The following is a 25,893-nucleotide window of genomic DNA, read 5'->3' as shown; positions in this document are numbered from 1 at the left end:
TCACGTGTACGAGCCACACCAGCCAGCGAGCGCGCGCCCGGCGTCCCAGGCGGTTGGTATCAGGGAGTTGGGGAGGTACGATTCCAGGTGACTTGGCGTAAAGCACGCGAGCAGAGGACGATTCTGGGAGCTCGTCTACCACCCGAAGGGTCTTGGCGACCGCTGCGGGCCGGCCTTACGGAACCGCCGCGCGAGGGGCCTGGGAGGCCTCCCGGCCTACCTTCGGCCGGGCGCCCGAGCCTGGGCGGGCCGGGCCGGGGTTTCCGGTTGCCAGCTGGGAGGGGGCGTGGGTGGAGCTTGAGTCTGACGGCCGCAGGGGGTGGGGTGGGGTGCGGGCGCGGCCCTGCTCCTCCTCCAAGCTTTTTCAGCTCTGAACCCGGATCAAATCGTCCCACTTGTCACAGGAACCCCGAAAGCCTCGTAATTAGGAAACCGGATATCGTTGACTTTTGGGTACCAGTAGGAATACTTACTAAAGCTTGACCTCTCATTTTTTGCCGGCTGCAAAGTACATTCTCTTAGAAACCATCAGATCTGCAATTAGAGCTCTGATTTTCCCCAAGTTTGAAAAACAAGCCCTACCACTTGTGAGATGGTCCAGTCCATGCTGCTGTCAGCTATGAAGGGAGGGGACCTTTCATTAAACTATCCTTTTTACCTGCAAGAAAAAGTCTCGTTTAAAGATCCCCTTGCCATCATTATATTGCTGAGGTAGTTTGGAGCCATCTGGAAAGACCAAAAGTGTATTAATACAAAATAATAAATCATAAGTAGTAATAGGTAAGGGCCTTCTGAAAAGTTAGTAATACATGTACAAGATTTAAAAATCAAATGATAGAGAAAGGCTTAAAACGCAAAGGAATTTTCCTGCTCTACCCGTTCCCATTCTTAAACTCTTTCCCCTGAGATAACTACATTTAACCAGTAGTGATTATTATAATAATTATCACTCCTTGATATAATAATTTTATTTCATTTCCTCCTCTTCCTTCACCCTAATTAGTACAGTGTCTTAACACTTCATTGTCATTTTTTTCTAAAAGTCATGGTTATTGTGTAATGGATAAATGTTATGAAACTAGCTTGGACATTTTTTTTCATGAATAATTTCTAGCTAATGTTTCTTAGTGGAAATTAGGCATCTGTTTTTGGTGAATGGCATTTTGAACACTTAAGGGGTCAATTTCAAGTGTGATTATGATTTCACTTAGGGCATTTGGGATTTAGAGAGGAGCAGTAGAAATTGTGAAATTATGAATACTGTTTTGGATGTTAAATCTGCTGTGCCAAATCTGAGCTGTTTGATCTGCATAGAGATCAGAAGTATAATTTTTGTTTTGTTAATAAGAAATTTCATTTACCTCAAATATTTCTTTATAATGCTTGAGAGAAATGGTTGATGCCATGTAACTCTGAAGCTTTAATTGTGTGTGTGTGTGTGTTTTGTTTTCTTCCCATAGGCAATTATTTCCAGTCAGAAAAGGGAACCACTGCCTGGCATTCTCACCAGCTTTCTTCCTGCCATGATCAAATGCTTGTCAGTTGAAGTACAAGCCAGATTGCGTTCTGGTTTGGCTATATGCTCCTTAGGCCAATGTGTTGAGGAGCTTGCCCTCAACAGTATTGATGCTGAAGCAAAATGTGTGGCTGTCAGGGTGAACATGGAAACCTTCCAAGTTCAAGTGATAGACAATGGGTTTGGGATGGGAAGCGATGATGTAGACAAGGTGGGAAATCGTTATTTCACCAGTAAATGCAACTCCATACAGGACTTGGAGAACCCAAGGTTTTATGGTTTCCGGGGGGAGGCGTTGGCCAGTATAGCTGACATGGCCAGTGCTGTGGAAATTTCATCCAAGAAAAACAAGTCAATGAAAACATTTGTGAAACTGTTTCAAAATGGGAAAGCCCTGAAAGCTTGTGAAGCTGACTTAATTCGACCAAGTGCCGGGACAACAGTCACTGTATATAACCTGTTTTATCAATTACCTGTTAGGAGGAAATGCATGGATCCTAGACTGGAGTTTGAGAAGGTTAGGCAGAGGATAGAAGCTCTGTCACTCATGCACCCTTCCATTTCTTTCTCTTTGAGAAATGATGTTTCTGGTTCCATGGTTCTTCAGCTCCCTAAAACCAAAGACATATGTTCCCGGTTTTGTCAAATTTATGGACTGGGTAAGTCCCAAAAGTTAAGAGAAATAAATTTTAAATATAAGGAGTTTGAGCTTACTGGCTTTATCAGCTCTGAAGCACATTATAATAAGAATATGCAGTTTTTGTTTGTGAACAAGAGGTTAGTTTTAAGGACAAAGTTACATAAACTCATTGACTTTTTATTAAGGAAAGAAAGTATTATATGCAAACCAAAGAGTGTTTCTGCCAGTAGGCAAATGAATTCAAGTCCTCGGCCTCGGTCTAACCCAGAACTCCATGGTATCTATGTAATCAATGTGCAGTGCCAGTTCTGTGAATATGATGTGTGCCTGGAACCAGCAAAAACCCTGATTGAGTTTCAGAACTGGGATACTGTTTTGGTTTGCATTCAGGAAGGAGTAAAAACGTTTTTAAAGAAAGAAAAATTATTTGTGGAATTATCAAGTGAGGACATTAAGGAATTTAGTGAAGATAATGATTTTAGTTTATTTAGTGTCAGCCTTCAGAAGCAAGTGTCCTCTGATGATAAGTGTGGCCAGGTCAATTTCCAAGAAGCATGTAATAATATTTTGGATTCCTACGAGATGTTCAACTTGCAGTCAAAAGCTGTGAAAAGAAAAGCTCCTGTAGAAAACATAAGCACACAGAATTCTAGGAATTCAGAAGCTATCAGGAAAAAGACAAATGATTCATTTTTGTACACTTACAAATCCAATGGGCCAGCCCATTGTAAAATGGCAGAGTCATCTTTGCAAAATGAAGACAGTGCTTGCTCACAGTCAAGGAACTTAGAACAAGAGACAGCTGGAGCATCAGAATCGGGAGAAAATAAGAAACATCAAAAATCTTGCTTGGAACATAACTCTTCAGAAAATCCATGTGGAACCAGTTCAGCAATGTTTGGAAGTCCTTTTCAGACATTATATCACTTTGAGGGGAGTGGAGAAGATCTAGAAATACAGAAAATAAGTACTACTGTTAATAGCATGGATGCCAACATCCTGAAAAATAACAGAATTCAGAATCAACCAGAGAGATTTAAAGATGCTACTGAAATGGAATGTCAACCTCTGTCTTTTGAAACAGCATTATCAGGAGAACCTAGTGCTCAGAGAGAGGAAGAGAAAAGAAAAAAACCTAGTACTTGTGGAAGAATAAATGTTTTTCATTATGGACAAGTTAAATTATGTTCCACTGGCTTCATAACTCATGTGGTACAACATGAGCAAACTAAATCAACTGAAACAGAACATTTATTTAAAAATTATGCTCAACCTGGTCCTGTGAGTGCCAAAGAAACATTTGGAAATAGAACACTCCTTTCAGTTGAGACTCCAAACAGCAAAGATTTAACCAGCACTTTAAGTAAAGAATTTGCTCAACTGCCCAACAAAAGTCTCTGCAGAACAAATCGAAGTTATGGGCTAGAGAACAAACATACAGCAGCTTATAAAAATTTTGCTATTTTTCAGGAAAGTAGTAAAAAATCACACACAGGTGGCTTATTACCTGACACATCCTCTTTCTCTTGGGGTAGACATGTTTCAGATGGTAGTAAGAAAACAGACAAGTTGATTGGTCCTGCCAAACCCATACCTCATAAGAAGCTAAGCTTAAATTCACAACTAGGATCTTTAGAGAAGTTTAAGAGGCAATATGGAAAGATTAAAAATCCTCTGAATACTGAAGTGGAAGAAAATAATACTTTAGAAATCACTACCAATCTCAGTCCTCAGGTTGAACCTGACATTCCATGGAAAGACAAAAACCACTTAGACAACTCTGATATCTGTGAAATCACTACTATGAAATATAATGATTCCAATAGTAGCTGTCAACCCGTAAATCACATATTTTTTTCAGAAAAGTTTCCATTCTCCAAGGAAGATGATTGTTTGGAACAACAGATGCTTTGCTTAACAGAAAGCACTATAACTCCACAGGAGTTACCTCATTTTAACAGGAATTTTTTGGATGTTGAGAAGTCACCTGAATCACTAGCCTCTAAATTATCCAGGTTGAAGAGTTCTGAAAGAGAGACTCAAAAGATGGAGATGAGTCATTTTAATGAATTGCCACAATTAGATTCCAGTAGGAAAGATGGTGACTTGTCCAGTGGGTTAACCCTAGATTCTTGTAAGTTATTTAAAAATGAGCATAAAAAAACAGAAAGTGACAACACCCCAATGTCAGACTCTGTCACACAAGGTAATCTCTTCAGTAAAGACAGTGAAACATATTCTAACAACAATACCACTGGAAATCCTTTGGTACTGCCCTATGACCATGCTACAGTTATCAGTAACAATTCAGATGTTCTTATAGCTTCAAAACAACAGATTGGAAGTCCTGACTCTCCGAGTAGAATGTTAATGAGTCGCATGGAAGATTCCACAGCTAACCAAAATGGAACTTGTTTTCAGAGTGAGGAATCCATAGCAAGAACTTGTTCTGGAAATGAAGAGTCCAACACATGTTCTTTGGATTGGCAGCAGCATTTTGATGCAACTCTGGGAAGAATGGTTTACATCAACAAACTAACAGGACTTAGCACATTCACTGCTCCTACTGAGGATGTTCGGGCTGCTTGTACTAAAGACCTGACAACTATGGCTGTGGATGTTCTGCTGGAGAATGGTAAGTATATGGCGTTCACTGGCATGAGTGCTTTTGAAGGTGGAAATAATGGCTGAGGAGTAAGATAGTCATTATTCAAAGAGATTTTATCAACAGATAGAACATTTTGAAGTTTAATTATAAAATGTGTTTTATTATATATGAAAACTCTCTAGGTCCAATATTATTTAAACATATAATTACAATGAAAGAATGATAAAGAATGGAACTGTAAGTATATTTATCTATGGGTGTATGTGTGTACAAGAGAATGAGACAATGTTTAATGAAAATGGTGCTATTGATAGTTGAGAAGATCTACAGTGTTTCCCTGGAGACTTCCCTGGTAGCTCAGCTGGTAAAGAATCTGCCTGCAATGCAGGAGACCCCAGTTCGATTCCTGGGTTGGGAAGATCCCCTGGAGAAGGGATAGGCTACCCACTCTGGTATTCCTGAGCTTCCCTTGTGGCTCAGCTGGTAAAGAATCTGCCCACAATGCGGGAGACCTGGGTTCGATCCCTGGGTTGGGAAGATCCCCTGGAGAAGGGAAAGGCTACCCATTCCAGTATTCTGGCCTAGAGAATTCCATGGACAGTCCATGAACTGTTTTCAGACTCAGTCCATGTTTCCATGAACTCTGCACCTTTCCCAGGTAAAGGACTGGAATGATTCTTGTAGTCATCCTAGATTTCCCAGTAAAATCTATGGTTTAGTACAGTAGTATAAACGTTAAAAAAAAGGACTTGACCATAAATTTTTTGGAATGTAGGTTAAGTATGTATTTTTATAATCATACTTTTCAAATGTACTTTGTTATAATGTATATGCTAGTAATCTTGGTCTGTATAAGCGGCCGTTATTCAGAAAAACAATAATGTGGTTTTAGATCAGACCACAAGGCCACATCAGAGCCTAGGCTAGGACTCTGAGTTCCCAGGTCTCAGTCAACATTAAAAGTGACATTGTTTTGGCAGCATGTTGAGAGCCAGATGTTGGGAGATGGTAAAACTGATTTCCATCTGGCAGTAATCTTGGTTTTGCATCAGGAGGATAAACATTAAATGTTCATCTGTATTAAGTCTTGAATGTTGCAAAAGAATGTAAATTGTATGAAGGTAGTTCCAAATTAACTTATCATTTCTCCCTAGGATAAATATCTCTAGCAGGAGGCTCTGATTCATTTAAGGTTAAATAAGACTTTTGTTTTCCAGTGGTTTCCAGTTTTTTTCCCTTGTGAAAAAAAGTAATCATTGTAGTAACTTTCAAAGTATTAAATAGAAAAAAACCCTTTTCTTCATTACTGCTCCTGGCTCTTAAAGACACACGTGTTTTTCAGTGTATGTAGTTTTGTGTCCTGATTTATACTGAATGCTAATCAGAGGTAAATCTAAGGCACTGGCACCTCATCTTTCTGAAATACAACTGCTTCTGATATGGTAACAAAAAATAACTGGATATTATTAAACTGAGATGGTTGTTTCTAAAACAAAAGGGGGAAATCTTGGCTGGCCATCCTGAACATGAACATCTGCTCTTGTTAAGTAAATCTAGATGTCTAAAATGCTTCAACCTACTTAATTTCTGGATTAGCAGGTCTTATAGTGGACCTTTGAGAGTCACGTTAAGTCAGAGATTCATAAGTATTTGGGGTCTAGGAGCTAGTTCCAAGAAAAATGGCTTCTGAGCACCCTCCATTCACAGGTGGGGTGAGGGTTGGCTACCATTCTGTAAATGGATAGTGTGTAGCAGGACATTAGGACATGGTTGAGCCTCATGTAAAAGGTTACATGAGATGAACTGTTAAGTAGATTTAACTGCACGGAAGAAAGTCTCTACAAAGATAATTTTAAGGAGTGGTTGTCAAGTCTCCAGCCCTGGTAGTTATTTTTCTTTAAAATGTCTTCAACTCTGTCCTTTCTATTGACAGTGACACAACTTTATTTCACCTCACACTTATATTATTCTTAGTTAATCTCTCTCCATTTTTTGTCCAACAGATTTATCTTTTTGAAATAATAGTTTCATCATGTTTTACTCCTGTTCAAAGCTGTCAAATTCAGCATTGTCTCTAAAATTCAAATCTGATCATCCTCAGAGAGGAGGGCAGAATTTGGGTGACATCTTACTGGGCATTGGAATTTAAATTGAGAACTTTTCATTCATTCATCTCTTTATTTATTCACTCATTTGTGATCCACACCATGCTTGGGGCTGTTACATTGCATATTGACTGTCTTTACTTTCAACTGTCCACAGACTATTAGGGAGGACAACCATCCAAACATATTAATAGGATGAGGTAAATGTTATAATAGACACATACGTATTGCAAAAAAGAGTATGTCCACTGGGGATCTTTTCTAGGTCTTCATTCTGTCTGGTATAGATGGGTGGTAGGACTAAGCGCTAGGGCAGATTCCTAAATTAGCAGAATAATTTCATTAAAAAAACTTCTGACTCAGTCTAGTGTTTACTAGTCTGCCTTATGTCTTAATTCAGTTTGTACAGAAAGAGATTTTATGAAACTATTATTTTAATAGTGTATATTTTGAGTTCAAATGTCTAGATTTTTTTCTTTTTTATACTTAGGATCTCAGTACAGGTGTCATCCCTTTCGAAGCGACCTTGTTCTTCCTTTCCTTCCTAGAGCTCGGGAAGAGAGGCCTGTGATGGGACAGAATAACAGAGGTAGGGGCACTAACAGAGATCGCCAGAACACCTAGTACATGCTGTGCCACCCAGCTCAAGGAAAACAAAGCAGGGCTGTGTTGTTGAGCTTGATCGGTGCCAGCTGTGCCTTCCTGGAACCAGGAATTCCCTGTGGTCCTGTTTCACAGCAGAACTAAGTTAATTCAGTGCATGCATTTAGATCAGAAATTACTTTTCCAGACGAGGTCAATGCTGGTTGATTAGGCACAGTCTGTGGTGTCTTGTGATTGAGAAAAATGTTTCTTATTTTTAAAGATTGGAGTTGACTCCATATTGCAGTGGTTTTATATAAGCAAAATTCTTATCTTAAAAAAACCCTGCATTTATAATTTTTCTTTTTGTTGTTTCTAAAAATAGATATCTTATATTTTTACCTCAAAAAGTGGGGCTACTAATTTGAACCAGTTTCTTGTGGATTTGTATTCTGAAATATCTCTTGAAAATAGTTTATAGAAAAAGCTATAATGCCAGAAGAACAGTCATCAAGTCTAGTTTAAGAAATAGCAGATAAAAACAGTTTAGAGATACAGCCAACACTTCACATGTGCAGAATATGGGAACACGGTGTCTGATCTTTGGTCTTGAGGCCGCACTACATCAACCATGAGACACCATGCACCCTCTTCCCTGAGGCTCTTGATGCCAACTTTACTTGTCCCGTTTTGCTCTAGCTACTGGGGACGATGCCTTTGGTCCTGAATCGCTTCAGTCTTTGTTCTCAGAATGGGACAATCCAGTATTTGCTCGTTATCCAGAGGTAGGTCTGCAGCACTTATTCTTTGCATGTTATTTTAAAATTTGAATTTCATTTAAATTGGAGGTGGGCATGAATGACTATATTGATTTGTAATTAAGAAGGGAAAGTGAGCATGTCTCCCAATAATGTATTTGGAAATTAATATTTAATGTAGAGAGGAGGAATCAGAATTTGTAGCAGTTTGGAAGCTTGGACACTTTGGATGATACTTTAGACCTGTGTCATCAGTGTGTGAATAGTGAGTGTGTTTACCACTCTCAGAAGCCCTGACTTGCAGCTTTGGCCAAGTATTTAGGGTGATGGTAATAAAAACTGTTATCATTAGATAAAGTGCTTTTACCTGCATCTTCATCACTGGACCTGAGTATGCATCCTCTCCTCAGTGGGTTATCACACAGTGTGCTTTCTGTGTGGTCCTGAGGGTGCAGAGTGGATGAGCATTTGTTACTGATTCATCAGTTAAGATGTCTTTAAGGACATGCTTGTGAAGCACAGGCAGATTGTTATTCTGAAAGTATTGGGTTTTTGTCAGTAATTTTGTGTATAAACAAAAATTATTATTCAAGAGTGAAAATTCATAGAGCCCTTTGAATTTTTATAAGTTCTCTGAATTCAACCCACCTCTAATAGGTTCTCTGAAAATGAATGTTATTAAAGCACTTTGAGATCTTTGGTAAAACAGTTCTGCAAACAAAAAAGATTACAATGTAAATGACATTTGTTCTGGGTCTTTCTAGGTTGCTGTTGACGTAAGCAGCGGCCAAGCTGAGAGCCTAGCAGTTAAAATTCACAACATCTTGTATCCTTATCGTTTCACCAAAGAAATGATTCACTCAATGCAGGTAAAAGGTTGCCTTTGAAATCTAATTTATATATATATATATATAGCCTAAGCTAGGCTAACTCATGTGAAATTGGATTTATTTAATGATATAGACCACCCTGATCAAGGCACATGTGTTCTTTTTAATCTTACTAAAACTTTTATCATCAGAAGGAAAAGCAAAGGACTAATTATAATTGCTATTGTTCAGTTGCTCAGTCATGTTTGACTCTTTGCAACCCCAAGGACTGCAGCATGCCAGGCTTCCCTGTCCTTTACTATGTCATAGAGTTTGCCCAAACTCATATCCCTTGAGTCGGTGATGCCATCAATTACAAAAAAAAGTGTCCGTAGTGGGGTGAGCAAGTTTGGAGTGATGAATTATGGATTCAGGCACACAGTTTCAAGGATTATATATTGACTTTCTATACTGACAATAATTTATAAGTCAACTAAGTAATGTAGTTGACTTATAAATTTGGGCTTTCCTGGTGGCTTAGATGGTAAACAATCTGCCTGCAATGCAGGAGACCTGGGTTCCATCCCTGCGTTGGGAGGATCCCCTGGAGAAGGGAATGGCAACCCACTCCAGTATTTGTGCCTGAAGAATTCTATGGGCAGAGGAGCCTGGTGGGCTAAAATCCATAGGTTGCAAAGAGTTGAACACAACTGGGCAACTAACACTAACTTACTTAAGTAATGTAGAGACATTGACCTTAAATGTGCAATAATGCCCCTTTTAAATGGCCCTCTATTGTATGAGGCTGCAAATGACATGGCTTAGGAGATCCCAGATTGAGAAGTTAACACAAGGGACCCTTTTTCTAGTTTGCCCTCTCTACACCACTCAGGCTGTCCTCATCTTATTTTCAGTATGGAAACAAATTAGAAGCTGAGACCAATCTAGGTAGAGGGGAGCTACCAAGGTCTGCAGCCACCAGTGGCTTAATGTACCAACTCCTACAAAAATGGTTTCCATTTTTTGTATACATTTTTTGCATACATTTTCCAATTTTTTTTCAGCCCTATTTGTTAGCAGTCTCTGGTCATATTAATAACTGTCTGGTCACATTACCTGTTATTAAGAGTCCTTCTGTTGGGAACTTTCAAGTCTACTCTGAAGTGTTATTAACATAACCCTATGAGTTGCTTCAGTCTGTTCCTTTGTAGTCTTTCCTTTTGTTTTTGTTTTGTTTTGTTTTGTTTTTAAAATATGGAACGCTTCACGAATTTGCGTGTCATCCTTGCGCAGGGGCCGTGCTAATCTTCTCTGTATCGTGTCAATTTTAGTATATGTGCTGCTGAAGCGAGCACTTTCCTTTTGTTTTATAGTTGCTCTGCATGTGTATTCTTTATCCTTCCTAATGACGAACCTTGAACTCCTGCAGGTTCATCAGCATCTTTCCTCAGTCTTAGATATGACTGTTATAATGCAAACACCTTTAAATTAAATGTGATTTTGTCTCTATGCAGATAAGCCATTGTTAACTTACATTTAGTATTGTACCACTTACTTGAATGTATGGCAGGTTCTCCAGCAAGTGGATAACAAGTTTATTGCCTGTTTAATGAGCACTAAGACTGAAGAGAATGGTGAGGCAGGTAAGAATGGAGTTAGTCTTTGTGACCAGCTGGTCTTCTCACAGTCTCTTTTTAAGGTTATTTTTTATACATGATACAGTTTCAATGATTTGGCCAGATTAGGAAAAACCAATCTAAATTATGAATATATATCATGAAACAATAGTTTTAAAGTACATTTAGTTTTATGTACATACACATAGACGTGTGTGTGTGTGTGTGTGTGTGTGTGTGTATGATACATGTTAAACTATTAAGAATGGTTACTTTGGGAGTGAGAATACAAATGGGCAAAGGGGAAATTTCATCTTTTACTCTTTGAACTATTTTATATTCTCTAAATTTTTAACAATGTATTAATACAGTTGCTTTATAATAATAGAAAGTTTATATGATGAACTCTGTTAGGTTTATGAAGAGTTACATATAATCTATTGGTGACCTGCTTTAATAAAACAATAATAATTTGTAAATAATAACATTAACTCATTCAACAAATATTGATTGAGTATCTACTACGTGTGAGGGACTCTGCTAGAGATACAGTGGTGGGACACAATATACATGCAAGAGGAACAGATAGTTACACAAACATTAACATTTTACCTTTAGCGTTATGGAGGAGAGAAACAAGATGCTGTAAGAACCTGTATTAGGAGATTTGATTTAGTGAGGAAGTCAGAGAAGGTTCTGTTGGTAAGGAGAGATCTGAACTATAAGTTAACGAGGTAAAGAAGGGAGGGAGAAGTATTCTGGGCAGAGGGAATAACATGCAATTCGTGCTTCCCTCTCCTTCAGTGAGAGGAAGCAGGGCAAGCCCTTCCTCGTGTGAGAGCAAGGAGATGGGCTAGAGATGTAGGTCACAGCCAGGTCTTAAAGCCCATTTACAGGCATTGTCTTCATCCCAGTACCAGTATGAAACAATGGAAGGCTTTTTGTTTTCTCTTTTATTGTTTTTTTTCACAGTGGCACGTGTCATATCACATTGGCTTTTTTTTTTCAGCTGTGCTGGGTCTTCGTTGCCATGCACAGGCTTGTCTTGTTGGGACTTGCAGGCTTAGTTGCCCCACGGCATGTGGGATCTTATTCCCCGACCAGGGATCGAACCCCTGTCTCCTGCATTGGCAGGTGGATTCTTAACCACTGGACCACCAGGGAAGTCCCCACATTTGCATTTTGAAAATGCTGCTCTGGCTATAGTATGGAGCGTGGAGCAGGTGTGGAGGTGGAGACCTAGTCGCTGCAGAGAGTGTTAGGAGGATGTTGCAGTATCTAAGAAATGATGGGGAGGTGGCCTGGAGAGAAAGATATTTAGGAGATAAGTCAGTCGGACTCGGTGATGGATTGGACATAGGGAAGGGATATCAAAGAAGACTCCTGGTTTTCTGACCTCTGTAGCTGGATGACACTACAGGACCAGGTTGAAGAAGAAGCAGGCAAGGAGGGTGAAAATCATGAGTTTGGTCTGAAATACCTTTGAAATGTTCAAGAATGTATCAGGAATGTGGTTGGATATTACACCTCTAGCAGAGACTCCGAAATCTGTGACATGGAAGAGAGACTAGGGAGGGTGAAAACTTTTTTTTTTTAAACTGGGAGAGCCTTGAGCTATTTACAAGGAATGCTAGATCCTGTCTGGTTCTGGAAAAGGCCTGAGTACCTGAGAGTCCTGAGCACCCCTGCAGGAGTTGGCATCTGATCAGTAGGCCTGCAGGAGAGAGCTTCTGAAGTTTGAAAGTGGTTCATTCTCTTTGCTTTTCAAAATGTTCTCTTTTATCTTGTTACAGTATAAATTTATTTGATAAATATCATCATAGATCAGGGGTAAAGTAACCAAAAATTATCATAATTATCATAAATGTAGAATTAGTAAATGTCAAAATCTAGTAGTCTTACTATATCTAGAAAGCGAATAGATTTTTTTTTCCCTAAATATTTGATTACCTGAAATTCTTTGTTGTTTAATACCAAAATCTCTACAATGGCACCTGAGATGGGTATAGCCACTAAATCTCCAGATATTTAAATGTCTCTTGCAATTCCACATTGTCACTGTTGATTGGCTACCACCAAGGAGTATATATTAGATTAAAAAAATTTTTTTTAATCAAAATGAGTTTTTATTGCTCATGCATACCAAAAGCAACCTCTTCCTATAATTGTCTTACTTTTATTTTAGTATTTTCACTAATTTTTGTAATGGACATAGAATTGTTTTAAATTATAGTGAAATTAATGCCATATAATGGCATTTTTATTGCCTGTTTCCACCTATAATTATGATACTCTAAATAATAAGGATTCATTCATTTATTCTGTAAATATTTATTGAGTGCCTATGATGTGCCTGGTGCTGTTGTACATGCTGGGAATATAACAGACAAAAATCTTTGCCCTTAGGAAGCTTCTATTCTATTATTTTGGAATATCAAAAATATAGCTCTGACACAAGTAAATTACTTTTCATTTATTCTGCTTCATTCAACAAATGGAAAATGTCATGAACATTTTGTAGACGATAAGTCTTCCCTCCAGAATAAGGTGCAGGATTGATTTCTTAGAGTTCTTGACTTTTGGTAATTTACACTGGTAATTTACACTGGCTGTAGTTTTGAGTTTGAGGTTACTCCCTCATAATTTATTATTTATTCCATTGTTTTGCCCAATACAGCATGTTCAGTATTCATCACAACCAGCTGCAACTCCTCCTATCCTCAAAGGAGCTTAAAATTCAGCATTTGGGGGCCTGTTTTGTGGTGGAAAATGCTGTCAGAAAAATTACATAATTCTTTTTTTAAGTCTGAAGCTCTTTTGCCATGAGTTTGATGGTGTCATAGAAACAGTTTTTTTATCTTATTAGTAGAAACAGGAAAAACGGACATTATCGTTTGATCAAATTCAAGAGGAGAACTCTCATTTCAGTATAATCAGTAACAATAAATGTCAACCCTTTGGCCAAAAGTAATAAAATTACAAGGTCAAATGTACTAATGTCATTGAGAATCAGTCCTCCTGTCAGTGAGAAAAGGATTTCCCTGTAGGTTTGGCTTTGGGGTCAGGACAATCTGTTTCCTCTGTTGCACTTGAGAGTGTAAAACCTGGCTACTCAAAATCAAGGTCAGTAAATGACATCACATGGGAGTTTGTTAGACTTGCACAATCTTGTGTCCCATTCCTAACCTACTGGATCAGAATCTGCCTCTTACTCAGATCCCCAGGTGATTTGTCTACTCGTCAAAGTTTGTGAAGCCTGAGTCTAAAGCAAGGCACACTGTGGCCTGGGGGCCAGATCCAGACAGCTGTTTCTGTAATATCCAGGGCGATAAGAATGGTTTTTATTTATTTTTTTTAATTGACATGTAGTTAATTTACGGTGTTACATTAGTTTCAGGTGTACTACATTTTTAACTAGTTGAAAAAAAGCAAATGAAGTGTTATATTTTTTAACACATTAAAATTATATGAAATTCTATGGCCGATTCATGTTGATATATGGCAGAGGCCATCACAATATTGTAAAGTATTATCCTCCAGTTAAAATAAACAAATCTTAAAAAATTATATGAGATTAACATTTCAGTGTCTATAACATTTATTGCATCACAGCTACAATATTCACAGATTGTCTATGGCCACTTTGGTTCAGAATGAATATTTGAATAGTTGTCTCAGAAACCACGTGTTCCAAAAGCCTAAAATATTTACTGTCTAGCCTTTCACAGAAAAGAAATTGCTGAACTCTGATCTAAAGTGTAGTAGAATTATACTCTTCATGGGTTCTGGAGTAGCTTGTGAATCAAGGTTAGCTGATTAAAAAATATGTAGTTTAATGATCCTTCATTGTATCAAATTTGAATTAGAAAGGCAAAGTCAGTATTTAAACATTAAATTCACACATATTTTAGAAATGAAATGCTAATGAACCAAAGAGTTTATCATCAGAGATACATTTGTTTTAGTTTTCCCGTAATACTTTTTAGGAAATAAAAGAAGCAGTTGTTACTACATAGTTTGTATGCTTCTCTTATACTCATGTTGTTAAATAGTTTGAATTAACCTTTCCTTCCTCAACATAACATGATTACTTTGATCTTGACCTAAGAATTTGAATCCCAGTGGTGCTTGCTGGTCTTCTAGGTGGAAACCTGCTAGTCTTGGTGGACCAGCACGCTGCCCACGAGCGCATCCGATTGGAGCAGCTGATCATTGGTAAGGATCTGCTGAGGCCTAGGAAAGATTCGAGACTCCCCAGTGGAACTAATGTACCTGAAAGAGTTTGCCTAACGGTGACTATGGTGAAAAAGATGAATTGTACGTTTAAAACAAATGAAAAAAAAAACTATAAAAAAATGAAGCTGAAGCCTGTTGGAGTGACTTTTACAATTAAGAGACTGTAGAAGTTCACTTTACTAATTCAAACACGTGGATCTTACTTACATGGTCAAAGGCATATTTGCCATATACTTACCATCAGCCCTGAAGATGAGGCTACTTTATTACAACGTTCAGCACAAAGATATGCCCCTCCACAGGCCCACGTAGTCATGGTTTACTTTCACAGTTCATCAGGCAGAGACCACCAGCAGCTCAGAAGGCCCGATATATTCTGTTTCTATTTTAAAATTTAATTTGTTTTTGAATAGGTAGTGTAACTGAATAGGTTCCAGTCTGAAAGGTACAAAAGGGAATAAAATAAGGTTTCTTTTCTACCCTTGTCCTTCATTGCACCTAGTTTCTCTCTCCAGAGGCAACCTGCATCACTAATTTCTTATGTATTCTTCCACAGTCATTATGTGCTTTTTAATTTTTGCTACCCATTTTTTCTCATCATGAGCCTGTATGTCCCCAAGATGATGTAAAATACCAAGGAAATCGTTACTCCTATGGTCAAGTAATAAAAAAACCAAATGGGTGAAGACTTCAGGAGGTATTTCATGGACTAGAATGGCAATGATGTCACTTTTCACTTTTCCCTATAAAATGAAGACCTAAGAGTTGGGAAAGATACAGTAAAAGCAGTGTTAGAAAAACTCGCTTGCTATAGGCCCTGGACTGTTTGGGAATAGTAGTAATTCTCATCAGAGACTGGGCAATCCCTCCGAAGGAAAGGAGGCGCCTTCTTGAGCCTTGAGTTGTGCTGTGCTGTGCTTAGTCGCTCAGTCATGTCCAACTCTTTGCAACCCATGGACTGTAGCTTGCCAGGCTCCTTTGCCCATGAGATTCTCCAGGCAAGAATACTAGAGTGGTTGCCATGCCCTCCTCCAGGGGATCTTCCCCAATATTAGTCAATCTCTGTTATTGAAACCACATTTGTTGACTACCTACAGGATCACTGCATTGTTCATTTGAATGTAAGATTTAAGTCTTACATTTCTTATTTAAGAAAATACTGCTAAAATGAGTAGACAAACTAGATATTTACTAGTTTGACTTTAATAATGGAAATTCAGAGCCTCAAACCAAACATTGAACATGCTGCTAAGCACTATAATAATCCCATGACTGTGTCTTCATTTTTATCTGAATTTGCAAGACTTCAACTTCTTGCTCTTAACCTGTTCACCTTTCTCCCAATAGATTCCTATGAGAAGCAACAGCCACAAGGCTTTGGTCGAAAAAAATTACTGTCTTCCACTGTAAGTCCTCCACTGGAGATAACAGTAACAGAGGAACAAAGGAGACTCTTATGGTTAGTACCACCATGAGGCTGTGATGTAGCTAAGGTGCATCCTCACAAGAATTCTGTGAGAGGTAAACGTAACTATTGTTCCTTTTCTCAGATGAGGTTTACATGACTTGTTCAAGGTCATGGCAAATATTAAGTGATGGAGCAGGCACTCAGAGGCAGGTTTCTGACTCCAAATGCTGTTCTTTCCACTATATCACAGCTGTTGAGTAAAGGATAGTTTCCCTGATAATTCTTTCCAGAAGTTGGCTTAGAGTACTCTTACCATTCCTTGGAACAGTCAGTATTTATGTTGTGCTGTTTCTGAAAGCAAAGTTACTGCAGTAATTGCTTCCATTCTGCTTTGCCTTGGTGCATTCTAGATTCTTAGTTTTCATCACCATCATCATACTGGGAAGAAAGTAAAACCCCAGACCCCAAGGAACGGGCCAATCATATAATGAGTCACAAGATAGGGCATTTTCCTACTTTGGGGCAGCATAGATTATTGGAAATAAAAAAGAGAGAATTGTCCCTAAATTTATTTAATATGGAGAATATGAGACTGCCAATAAATCTTTTTCTCTGGGGCATAATTTATATTAGAGGCAGATCCATTTATTTACATCCCGTTAATCAGAACTTCTCAGTTCCTGGGGCTGTTAATTACCTCCCTGCTTTAGTGCTGATTCAAAACATTCACATCCCTTTTGTGTCAAACTTCTTTAAGTGCCAGCAAGGAGCAGTTAGCAATCCCTCAGCGGAGAATAAAAATTCAGGAATACGACACAGAAGCAAATTGATTCAGTGGAAAAGAGGGGAAAAAATAAAGGTTACTATAATTCAAGAAGGAAATTTGATAATAAAATCCTAAACAACCATAAGTTTTAGGAAAACAGTGCAAGTTTTAAAGCTCATGGCAGCTTTTGAGAAACTACCAAGTATTTGGAACCAATACTGAAATGTGAATGAAGTAGCTGTTTTACATTTAAGCTTCTCTTTAGGTGTTACCACAAAAATCTGGAAGATCTGGGCCTTGAAATTGTATTTCCAGACACCAGTGATTCACTGGTCCTCATAGGAAAAGTACCGCTCTGTTTTGTAGAAAGAGAAGCCAGTGAACTTCGAAGAGGAAGATCTACTGTGACCAAGGGCATTGTGGAGGTAAGACACAGCTGCAGATGCTGAGAAAACTGCTGCTTGCTAATAACCTCCTCCTTTGTTTAGAAATTCTCCATATTCATCTTTTATTCAACAAGCACTTATGAAATACCTGCTGTCTGCCAAGTTCCAGAGATTCAAAGATGAATTAGCTCAAGGTGAGGAAGGATACTTAAATTACACCGCAGTGAAATGTGGCCAGCAGAGGTGTGTTCAAAGTGTGACGGCAGTGCAGACTATTCATTGTGCCCAGGGGAGTGGAGGTCAAGGAAACTATCAAAGGAAAAGCCTTTTTTTGTTTGTTTTAGGAAAAGTCTTGCAGAACAGTGGGAGCCTGCCAAGTATAGAAGAGGGGAGGTCATTCTCCACAGATAGCAGAGACTTGAAGCAGATCCTGTGCTTAGGGAGCTCCCAATACACATGGCTTGTATTAAGACATACACAGGATAGTGGTGGGCTTAGATGAGCCTAGATAGGTGGTCAAGGCCAGCTGATCAAGGGATTCAGCATATTCAGCTAAATAGTTTGCATTTTATCCTGTAGGCAGCCAGTGAAGAAGAGTAAAGTATACTTTAGCATTGCACTTTAAATACTTAACGTGTTTTTTTAAAACAAACATGATTTATTTTGTATTTGTTGTCTTTTCTTTCCTGTTTTCTATTAAAGTTTCCTTTATTTCTCTTATTTTCCCCTCTCCTGGTTTAGAAGGGGAATTTTAACTTGCATACTTAACTCAGTTTAACGGTAATTTGTTCTTCTGTTCTCTTCCTAAACTGTACATAAAATCACCACCTTTTTTCTTCTAGCACTTGTCTCCCACCTGTCCTTTTTTCATGGTGTCCTTTTTTTATTCACTGCTTCTTTAGCTCTTTCAGTTTGGAACACAGGCAAATCCACATCAACTCAGTCTATCATTTTTTCCAGACACCTGAATTACTGTAGTAACATCTAAAAACAAGAGGTAGAAGATAGATTTAGTGGATAAACTGTGAGATAGATGGATATAGGAAAGATTTGAGGTAGAGGGCACCTGAGGGGCTAGTGTTCTGGTACCAGTAGGACAGGATGAAGGTTTGACTTAAGTCAGTAGCAGTAGGAACAGAGAAGAGACGTATACGAGACATAACCTGGAAGGCAGCATCAAGAGGACCTGGCGATCAAGAGAATGTAAAAGAGATGAAGGAGAAAAGTAAGTAATGATTCTGAGGGTTCTCACTTGGTCGACTGGAGGGATGGCGCTTTTGACAGAAAAAGGAAATGGAGGAGAGTACCCTTGGCTGAAGAGTTAGACCATGAGCCTTCAGATGAAGATGTGCAGTGGATAGACAGGCCAGATCCAGCACTTGGGAAAGAATTCAGGCTGTAGTATCTGTTTGGGAGTTAACACTGTAGAGTTATATGGCCCTTAAACAGCATGGGTTTGAACTGTGCAGGTCCACAGATACACAAATTCTTTTAAAAAAATATACCCTACCCTACTGAAGGATCTGTGATTGGTTGAGTTCCCAGATGTGGAGGTGCATCCACAGGGGGCTGACTCTAAGGTTATACAAGGATTTTCTCACGTGAAGAGAGCTGGTGCTCCTAACTCCTGCATTGTTCAACTCCCGTGATGGTCAACTGTTTATATTTTGATAATATCAGAAGCTGGAAAAGCGTCTAAAGGACATGAGATTGTTCCAGAGAATATGAAGAAGAAAAAGAGAGCAAAGTGCGGGGCCTGTGGAACACCAGCATTCAGGGTGTATATGTTTTGGCAGCAGTCTGGAATGCTAGTGCTAAAAAGAAGAGACCGTAAAGGATGATTGAAAATATTTGGTGAGAGAAGGAGGAGGAAAACCAGGGAAAAGTAATACTGCCACCGTGAAGGGAAATTTTCATCAAGAAGGCAGTGGTCAACAGTGGCCAGAGAGTAAAGCCTGAGGAGTTGGATTTGGCTTCGGGGGACACTGCCTGCCTTGAGGAACCCGTTCTTAAGGGTGGGCAGGAGTGCGGGGAGGGAGAAGGGGGAGCTGTGGAGGCCGTTCTCCCAAGGACTCCGGCTACATCCAGAAGAGATGGGGCGACAGCGAAAGGTGAGGGGTGTCGGGAAGTGTGGGGGCAGGGCACCCGCGGAGGAAAGAGTTTTGTTTCTTGTTGGACAGGAGAGACTTGAGCAGGTGTGTCGGCTAAGCATGAGAAGACATTTGAGAGGAAGAGGCAGCTGACGGGCCAGCTGTGGGATCACCTTGACTTGAGCCTTCCCAGAATCGCCCTTTGATCAGACCACCTCTGCCCGGCTTTCAGCAGGGGGCCCCTTTCTTCCTGCACAGCCTGTTTTCTCCAAGGCTTCTCTTCCAAACTGTCTTAAATCCAAGAGATAGGATCTGCTCGAATCTTTTATTGTAATTCAATCCTTAAGTATTTAACGAGAAAATTATAATAAAAACTTTCCCTAAAGTGACTTCAAAGATGACTGGTAAGAAGTTTACCTCAGACTGAAACAGGGCTTATGGTTTCAGCAAATCTTGATTATGTTAAGTCAGGCTGATCAGAAGAGATTTTGTCGATTCTGAAAGAAGCTGGAAAAGTTCTGGCATCTTGAAGAAGAGGTAGTTACTTGGATCCTAGCAGTTGAAAGATCAAACCAAGACATCTTTCTATAAAGTTCTACCTTCCAGCTTAATGAATGTGCCTTTTAAATATTACTCAAATTACCTAGCATTAATTGAACCATTGAAATATGAAATGAACAGAGAGTAAGATCCGTTTCCCCTTCCCCAGGCTTACAGACTAATGTTTTACAAATCCCAGATAGATAAGCAAAAGAGAGAATAGCAAAGAAGTTAGGATTGGATCTGTAACCACACTAAATTTTGTTAGCGGGTCAGGTATAATGAGACATCTATTTAAGTTTGTTTGGGAAAATGCATGGCTTTTAAAAAATACATAATATCTACCCCCTAGTTCTTGGTAACTGCTCATTTATAAGTATGGTGTCCTAGTGTCTAAATGAGAGGGGCAAGAGAATTTTCTGAGTCTGGTTTAAAAAGAATCTATCATGTTGTAATCTTGGGAAGCTATTTTTTTTTTTTAACTGTACCACTTGGCCTGTGGGGTCCTGGTTCCCCAACCAGGGATTGAACCCAGGCCCCAGCAGTGAAAGCACTGAGTCCTAACCACTGGGCCACCAGGGAATTCCCAGGAAGCTGATTTATACATTTTTAGGAGTAAAGAAATCCTGTGTTTTCTTATAAAGAAATGATTGAACGTGCCATATCGCAAAACAGTTTTTAACCTCCAGAGGTTAAACAAATTAATAACATGAAATAGTGTCTGCTTTAAATTTCTTTAGTCATTTCATAAATATTAACATCTGCAGGGATATTCTTACTGCAAAGGCTACCCTAGGGACAGAGATATGCAAAGGAGGAGAAATTTCCCAGCAAAATGCCTCAAAGAGTAAACTTTTTGACCTGAAGGGAACTATTGCACACAAAAAGATGCCTGTGGGAACTAACTACTTATGTTTCTGATAGCGAAGCAAGTGTTCTACTGAGCGCACAGTGATGTTGATGACCGTTGTGTATGCTGTTTATGCGCCACATTAAACGTGTTCTAGCCAAGGTAATAAATGCAGACAAACAGCCTCGCAGTAAGAAACCTCCCTGATACTTAGTCAAGTCATTAGCCTGCCAGTTACATAACCTCATGAGTTGATGAGCTATCTCTGGAGAAAGCTTCAGTAGCTAAATATATTCTCCACTGAGTAAGAGTTCTTTCAGTTGTCTTGGTATTTCATATTCCAAGTGCCTTACAGCAAATACATTATTTGTATCTAAGTACTATATTGCTGGAGCTCTTTTCTTCAAGAGGCATATTTTTAAAGAAGGAAATTGGGATACTTTGTAAATTATCAAAGGGCAGTTATAACATAGCAATAGATTCATGTCTGTTGTCCTTTTCTCTTTGTAGGAGTTTATTCGAGAACAAGTGGAGGTAAGCTTTACTTTCATTTTGGGGTTCCACACAGAGGCACTGCACACAGAAGGCTCCATTGTTCCACTGGCTTTTCCATTAATGGATGTGTTTATGCATTAGCTACTCCAGACCACAGGAGGCATCCAAGGGAGTTTGCCACTGACCGTCCAGAAGGTGTTGGCATCCCAAGCCTGCCATGGTAAGACTCTCAACACACCAGCTATTGAGTGCCTTTGCATGCTAAGCACTGGCAGGGTTCAGCAGTTATGAAAGAAGTAGAAGGCACGATTATCATCTGCCTCTTGAAAGGTACAACTTAGATCAAGAAACAATACACTAAAAATGAACCCTAGAAAATTATTTTTACAAAGCAAAAGTTGTTGTTGTTGTTGAGTCACTAAGTCGTGTCCAATTCTTTGTAACCCTGTGAACTGTAGCCTGCCAGCCTCCTCTGCCCATGGGGTTTCCCAGGCAAGAATACCAGAGTGGGTTTCCATTTCCTTCTCCAGGGGATCTTACTGACTGAGGGATTAAACCCATGTCTCATGCATCAACAGGCAGATTCTTTACTACCAAGCCACCAGGGAAGCCCACAAAGCAAAATACCAACATATATAATGGACCATAATGCAGACTGATTTATATGAGTAGAGGAGTAACTAACTCCTAGAGGAGATGCATTTTGAGTCAAGTTTTGAATGAGCTGAAGGACATGGATTCAGAGGAAGGGAAGGTTTAGTACAGGGGAGGAAACAGCCTGTGCAGAGATCCAAAGGCAGAAACAAATCGGTTATATGAGGAGCAGCAAAGAATACCAGGAAATTAGGATGGTGAGGAAGCGTAGAATCCTAGAAGTCACAACAAAACCTTTAGACCTTATACAAAAGGCAAGAATCATTGAGGGTTCTTGAGTAGGGTAATATGATAAAATAGAGAAAATGGTGTTGGAGGAACTTACTTTAGGGATCATGAATCCCCTATAACTTTCATTTGACCACAGTGGGATCTCCACTCCAGACACCCTCCCCATCCACTTGATCTCCCCGCGACCCCCATCAACCTTCCCCTCTCTTCACTTCCTGTCTTTTCTGGCCTTATAACCTCAGTCCCTCATTAGTTTGTCTCCTGCAAATATCACAGATCCCTTCCCCACTTTATCCTATCTTTACTCCTCGTGTCTTCTCCATCCCCAGTTTGATCATCTCTACCTGCAAAGTGTATCTTCAGGTGTCTAATGCGATCTGCTTCCACTGCCGCCTCCCCTCTGCAGGACTCAACGATTCTTCCCCTGTTGAGTCGTCTGCCTTAGTCTTCACATATCTATCCTGGTTTCCCTTCAAGCCATTCTTCCCACAACACCCAGAAGAAACTTCTTGAAACATAACTCAGAGCATGTCCTTCTTAAAGAAACATGACAGTGACTCCCCATCGCCCTGAGGATGAACGTGTTATTCTTACTGTGGCCTGCAGGGGTCTTCAGTTTCTTCTCACAGTACTCTCCACCTCGCCCTTCACATTCCAGCTGGCTTCCTTGGTCTTGGTCTTGTGTGCTAAATTCTGCACTGGCCTTTTTCCTCTGTCTGAAATGCCCTTCTGCTCATTCTTCAATTAGCTGTGTTTTTCTTAACCCAAGGTCTCAGATTAAATATCATTTTGCCACAAAAGCCTTCCCTGACCCTCCTAAACCAGGTTTGGTCTTCCTTTATATATATTCTTTGATTTTCTATATTTTATAGTACTTATAATTTTAATTATTATGTAACTGTTTGTTTAATGTTTGTCTCACCTGTTAGAGAGTAAGCTTCGTGGGGGTGGTGATCATCCATCTCATTCATTGCCTGGCAGAGCTCCAGCACAGAGTAGATACTTAATATTTGTTGACTGAGTAAATTACTGTAGGCATAAAGGCAGTTTCTGACAGTATGAGAGTTTAGAGTAAGAAGATTATGACAGAAACAAAAAATCAGCAAATAAAATGGACATTGTAGGGAAGCAGATATCTTGGTGATAGACTGGCTCTGGATGGAAGATGACCTTGATTTCACAAACTTAAGAAGTAGGCAAAAATATTGCTCTTACCTCTCTGAGAAAACTCTGAAAGCAAAGTCCTAACAAGATAAGAAATGCCTGCTGCAGGGATTAGAAAGACAATTGACTCCATAAGGAAGGCTGAGAGACAAGTCAGTCCTGAAGCCTTAGTTTCATCCATGGAAGTAAAGGCCAATTTCAAGCAGTATTACAGTCACATGAGAGAAGTCTAGGAACCATGTGTCTCTCCCCAGATATTTAGCTCTCACCCAGGGCCAGCAGGGGTTTCCCACCATACACACCATACCCCTAATTTTTGTCTTTTGTTTAGGGGCCATTAAGTTTAATGATAGCCTGAGCTTCGAGGAGAGCTGTCGCCTTATTGAAGCACTGTCCTGGTGCCAGCTGCCATTCCAGTGTGCTCATGGCAGGCCCTCCATGCTGCCGTTAGCTAACATCGACCACTTGGAGCAGGAAAAACAGGTACAGAAATGACTTAACAGGAGACTAGCTCCTGTGATCCAAATGTAATCTGTCTTAATCCTTTCCCCAATACAAGAGTTTTGAAAAATACTGGAAGTTTTTTTGGATGTCTCACCATTTCATCTTCTAGCTCAAATTCAAAATGGAGTTTAGGCAGAACTATCTGATTATACATATGATGCCTTCATATTTTTTAAGCTTAAAACATGTACAGACCAAAGCATCCTAAACATCTGTTGCCTACAGGCTCTAGGTTTTCTGAGATAGAGAAGTTCTCTCTGGGACCACAGAAGGTTAGCCAAAACAGCAAATTCACTGCCGGCAAATGTAGCCTAAAGAGCCAGTTGCTTGATAGTATTGGGTTGGCCAAAAAGTTCGTTTGGGTTTTTCCATAACATCATAGAGAAAACCCCGAACGAACTTTTTGGCCAATCCAATACTTGCTGGAAATGGTAGCCATCTCCAGGGATCTCTAGAGTAGTGATTTGAGGATCAGGCAAGGAACCAAGCTTAGGAGATTTTCACATTATGTTTTGGCCCTGATTACTCAGCAGTCCAAGAACAATGATGTGGATAATTCAATAAAGGCAGCAAGTGGTTTAAATTAAAGAACATTTCTATCCTTGTTATAATCTTAAATGAAACAGAACATGAGAGCATAATAGGAATGTCCGCTTTCCAAAATCTTTTATTTTGCTTACTTTTCCTGCTGAGGGCTGTAAAGTCTTTTCTTGCATGGAGTTTTCAGGTACTAATATTTTCTGACTCATCTAGTCCATTTTACTCCATTAAGAACTTTTTGTTTCATATGACAATGGAAAAATGAAAGAAGTTTTGTCCCCATTCCTGAAGAGATGTGCCTCTAGACTTAGTTTTCAGTCCCACTTATCCTAAGGAAATCTAAAAATCTTTTCTGAATCCAGAAACTAGAAATCTAAACTAATGGGAGTAGCTGTAATTAGGAAATACTTGTATGCTCCTTGGCTTTTCATGCTGCTAACTGGAGTTATTCTCTTTCTTCCCACAGACTAAACCCAATCTTGCTAAACTTCACAGAATGGCTCAGGCCTGGCATCTCTTTGGAAAAGGAGAAGGATGTGATATGGGGCAAAGCCCGCAGGCATCCATGCCTCCTTGTGAGCTGCCAAGAGAACAGAATTACTGTCTGTAAAGAACCAAAGGGAGGCTGACTGTAGGCCTTTGAGCAGAAAGCGTAAGCAGCAGGCACTAGTCGGGTCTTGACTGAATGGGCCTGGGGCCCTGATCAGCATCTCCATCTTCCCTGAGCAGGTGATCCCTCCAGTTGAGGAGCCAGATGGATTTCAAGCCTAAAGACAGGTCATTCATTGGCATCCATGGACACAGGAGGTTGCCCTCTAATATCTACATTTTGTAATTTATAAAGAGGATAAAATTCAATGATTAATTGTCTGATTGTCTGGTTGGTTTGTTTGCAGAATTTGGGGGTAGTAGGATGGGGGTTTTGGTTTTGTTTTGCCACTTTTTTGAGCCTCATAATTTGCACCCGATGCTGAACTCCCTTCCCCTCTGGCCACTTCCACTGCCCCCCGCTGCTGCTTCACATTCTGCATCTCGGCCTTAAAGAGTTTCTCCATGCTTAAAAATGTGCCTGGCAGTCTTCCACCAGGCCTGTAGTTAGATTATTTTAAGGATAAAAGCAATTGATAAAGAGAAGTGAGGACAAGGATGGAACAGAGAAACTGTAAAGCCCTGCTGCTGGTTTTTGTTTTACTGCCTCCTTGAAACCTTTTAGGCAGGCACCAGCCCACCGTGGCTAGAGCTGTGCCTCAGGCAGGCCCGGGCCCTCAGCTCTGCAGTCTCCATCTGCCTGCAAGAGAGCTGTCAGCTCCCTCTGTCACATGCTTGTTGATCATATGAAAATTCTAGAAACAGGTCCCCTGACATCTAAAAATGTTGGAACTGTATTGGTGAGGG

General features: G+C 39.7%; 1 protein-coding gene and 1 non-coding gene across 10 annotated transcripts; one reads left to right on the top strand and one right to left on the bottom strand.

Moving 5' to 3' along the window:
• On the top strand, positions 1-25,368 carry MLH3 (mutL homolog 3). Of its 9 annotated transcripts, none has more exons than XM_020906923.2 (13): positions 1-52; positions 1,461-4,791; positions 7,360-7,458; positions 8,151-8,236; positions 8,974-9,078; positions 10,589-10,661; positions 14,778-14,849; positions 16,218-16,329; positions 17,310-17,469; positions 21,421-21,444; positions 21,547-21,625; positions 23,786-23,937; positions 24,965-25,368. In XM_020906923.2, the coding sequence occupies exons 2-13, from the start codon at positions 1,524-1,526 to the stop codon at positions 25,106-25,108; spliced, it is 4,374 nt and encodes a 1,457-aa protein (XP_020762582.2). In that variant the 5' UTR covers positions 1-52; positions 1,461-1,523; the 3' UTR covers positions 25,109-25,368. The 9 variants fall into 9 exon arrangements, with proteins under 9 accessions (XP_020762582.2, XP_020762580.2, XP_020762581.2 ...); XM_020906921.2 differs by having other exon boundaries at positions 3-75; XM_020906922.2 differs by lacking the exon at positions 1-52 and adding an exon at positions 329-453.
• LOC139035725 (U6 spliceosomal RNA) lies at positions 10,267-10,373 on the bottom strand. The gene has a single exon (XR_011488444.1). It is a non-coding gene; the product is annotated as a U6 spliceosomal RNA (small nuclear RNA).
• Positions 25,369-25,893: the final 525 nt, after the last annotated feature.

This window comes from Odocoileus virginianus, chromosome 6 (assembly GCF_023699985.2).
Source record: "Odocoileus virginianus isolate 20LAN1187 ecotype Illinois chromosome 6, Ovbor_1.2, whole genome shotgun sequence".
Lineage (NCBI taxonomy): Eukaryota > Metazoa > Chordata > Mammalia > Artiodactyla > Cervidae > Odocoileus > Odocoileus virginianus.
This window is presented reverse-complemented; position numbering and strand designations above follow the sequence as displayed.